The sequence below is a fragment of the Cebus imitator genome, unplaced genomic scaffold, assembly GCF_001604975.1.
Source record: "Cebus imitator isolate Cc_AM_T3 unplaced genomic scaffold, Cebus_imitator-1.0 Scaffold375, whole genome shotgun sequence".
Taxonomy (NCBI): domain Eukaryota; kingdom Metazoa; phylum Chordata; class Mammalia; order Primates; family Cebidae; genus Cebus; species Cebus imitator.
The window spans coordinates 556,159-559,358 of NW_016107690.1; the positions used below are offsets into that span (position 1 = coordinate 556,159).

Consider the following 3,200-nt stretch of genomic DNA (forward strand, 5'->3'; position numbering starts at 1 on the left):
TGAGCCACCACGCCCAGCTTCTGACCTCCTCACTTGCTGTGTGTCCTTTGGCAAGTTCCTGTCACTCTCTGAACCTTTAGGAACCAGGTTCATTGATTCCTCCTTGACCCTGCCTGGGGCTTCCCACCTTCCCCGCCCTCCATTCAACCCCTCCCAGGCCCTACCCCCTGGGTCCTGACCCTCCAATAGGGAGCTTTCGCTGTCACTGACGGCAGGCGGAATGTTCACCAGGAACTGCCCATGATCCCTCAGCACCAGCAGAGTCAGCGTCCCTTCCGACTGCTCAATCAGCCGCCGGGTATCGCTCAGTGACAGGTTCTGGCTGGACACCCCATTGATCTAAAAGGGACCAGGAACGGAAGAGAGGACGTGAGTTAATGAGAGATGGGAGACAGTAGAAACAGCTTGGTGGGGGGAACTAGAAACAGACAATTCCCCCAGGGGTTGCTAAAAACTGACACTCCCGGCTGGGCGTGGTGGCTCACGCCTGTAATCCAAGCACTTTGGAGGCCAGGGGGGACAGATCACCCGAGGTCAGGAGTTCCAAGGCCAGCCTGGCCAACATGGTGAAACCCTGTCTTTAAAAAAAAAAAATGTATAAAGAAAAAAAAAACTGACACTCCCTAAGGAAAATGTTAGAAGTGGATTCCTGCTGTGAGTGGAGACCACAAAGAGAAGGGCCAGAGAATTCTAGAAACAGAAATTGTTCTAAGAGGGGTTGGAGACGCTGGGGAAAATGAGAAACAGGTTGAATCTCCTTTCTGACCAAAAGCGGAAATTTCTCGGAATACTAGGAACAGATGTGCGGGTGATTATAAACAGCTCTAACTGGAGGAGAGGGAGTGTCAGATACTTAAAGATACTAGAAATACGCAATTTCCGGTAGATATTAGATACAGACATCTAGGGCCAGGTGCGGTGGCTCACGCCTGTCATCCCAGCAATTGGGGAGGCTGAGACGGGCGGATCTCCTGAGGTCAGGAGTTCAAGACCAGCCTGACCAAGCTGGAAGAAACCCCGTCTTTACTAAAAATACAAAATTAGCCGATGTCATTGCAGGCTCCTGTAGTCCCAGCTACTCGGTAGGATGAGGCAGGAGAATCGCTTGAGCCCGGGAGGCAGAGGTTGCAGTGAGCCAAGATCACGCCACTGCACTCCAGCCTGGNCCCAGCTACTCGGTAGGATGAGGCAGGAGAATCGCTTGAGCCCGGGAGGCAGAGGTTGCAGTGAGCCAAGATCACGCCACTGCACTCCAGCCTGGACGACATAGCGACACTCCATATCAAACAGAAAACCAAGTCATCTAGAGGTAGATTAGAACATACAATTCCTAGAAAGAATTTAATGTCATCTGCAGTAGCACCAAGAATCCACTTGTGACCCTTTCCCTTGGGAGGGTTTTTTCCCAGTAACCCTGGGGATTGTCAGTTTCTCCTAGTTCGTTTGTTGTTATTTTCTTTTGCTTTTTAATAGATACGGGCCTCTTGCTGTGTTGCCCAGGTTAGTCTCAAACTTCTGGCCTCAAGGAATCAGCCCCCTGAAGTACTGGGATTCCAGGCATAAGCCGCCACGCCCTGCCTTTTTTTTTTTTTTTGAGACAGAGTCTCGCTCTGTCCCCCAGGCTGGAGTACAGTGGCACCATCACAGCTGAAGCTCGGTGCAGCCTTCACTTCCCAGGCTCAGGTGTTCCTCCCACCTCAGCCTCCGAGTAGCTGGGCCCACAGCTGCGTGGCACCATACCCAGCTAATTTTCTTTTTTGTAGACAGAATCACTTGAACCCAGGAAGCAGAGGTTGCCGTGAGCCAAGATTGCGCCACTGCACTCCAGCTGGGCGACAAAGGGAGACTCTGTATCAAAAAAAAAAAAAAAAAAAGAAAGAAAAAAAAACTTTTTGGAGACACTAGAAGTAATCAGCTGAAAGCAGTTTGGAAATCAAACACTGGAGGTCACCAGAAACAGACTTTCAGGGGGAAGAATCCAGAAGGAAACCAGCCTTGAGGGCAGGGCAGCTCCCCTAAACCTGGTGACTCATCATTCGCATCCAGCTACCTAGGGTGGTCCAGGAGTCGGCTGCCCACAGGAGTCTCTGATGTACATCAAAGCTTGAGGGTACTAGAAACAGACAACCCCGTGGGGATACTAGAAACCAACATCTGTGGGTGGATTGGCAGTCGCTGGAGAGAAAGGGGGTTTTATACGCAGCCATCTGCAACCTTTCAGATACAAGCAACAACACTGAAGGACAAGGGTTTGGGGCCCAGCTCTGCTGACCTTGCTGTATGACCCCTTGGCACTGCCCGCTCCCACCCCACCCCCACGCAGCCTCAGTCTCCCTGCACGCCGGACAAGAAGCCTGGCCTCACCTGTAGAATGAGGTCTCCTTCCTGCAGCCCTCCGTTCCGCGCGGCCAGGCCCGTATCTGTAATGTGCTTGATGAAAATCTGACTGCCCAGCTTCACGCCAAACTCTGCATGGGGGGAGGAGGGAAACTGAGGCAGGACTCTGGGAACGTTCTCCTGCTGTAAGGACAGAGTCTGGTTGCCAGCCTTCCTAACACCTTGATGGCATCATAATGAGAACGCTGATGTCGCTTGTAGGGCCTGAGATCGGATAGTGTTATTTTTTTCGAGGAGTCTCATGCCTGTGGCCCGGGCTGGAGTACAATGGCACGATCTCAGCTCACTGCAACCCCCGCCCCTCGGGTTCAAGCCATTCTCCTGCCTCAGCCTCCCGAGTCGCTGAGATTATAGGCTCCCTCCACCACCCCTGACTAATTTTTGTATTTTTAGTAGAGACAGGGTTTCACCATGTTAGCCAGGCTAGTCTCGAACTCCTGACCTCTGGTGATCTGCCTGCCTTGACTCCCCAAAGTGCTGGTGTGAGCCACCGCGCCTGGCCCCAGTTGTATTTTATTATCAAGGGTCACAGCCGGGCACGGTGGCTCACGCCTATAATCCCAGCACTTTGGGAGGCCAACGTGGGCGGATCATGAGGTCAAGAGATCAAGACTGTCCTGGCCAGCATGGTGAAACCCTGTCTCTACTAAAAATACAAAAATTAGCTGGGCATGGTGGCGTGTGCCTGTAGTCCCAGCTACTCAGCAGGCTGAGGCAGGAGAATCGCTTGAACCCAGGAGGTGGAGATTGCAGTGAGCCGAGATCGCGCCACTGCACTCCAGCCTGGCACCTGGCGACAGAGC

At 52.6% G+C, this 3,200-nt stretch overlaps 1 protein-coding gene across 2 annotated transcripts in view; it reads right to left on the reverse strand.

The window, feature by feature from the left end:
* TJP3 (tight junction protein 3) overlaps positions 1–3,200 on the reverse strand; it is a 46,016-nt gene that overhangs the window by 16,771 nt on the left and 26,045 nt on the right. For both annotated transcript variants that reach the window (XM_017507401.1, XM_037730993.1), the window contains exons 6-7: positions 2,365–2,468; positions 180–339 (exon numbers count right to left, since the gene is read on the reverse strand). In XM_017507401.1, coding sequence (XP_017362890.1) covers positions 180–339; positions 2,365–2,468 — 264 coding nt within the window. The remainder of the gene's footprint in view (positions 1–179; positions 340–2,364; positions 2,469–3,200) is intronic.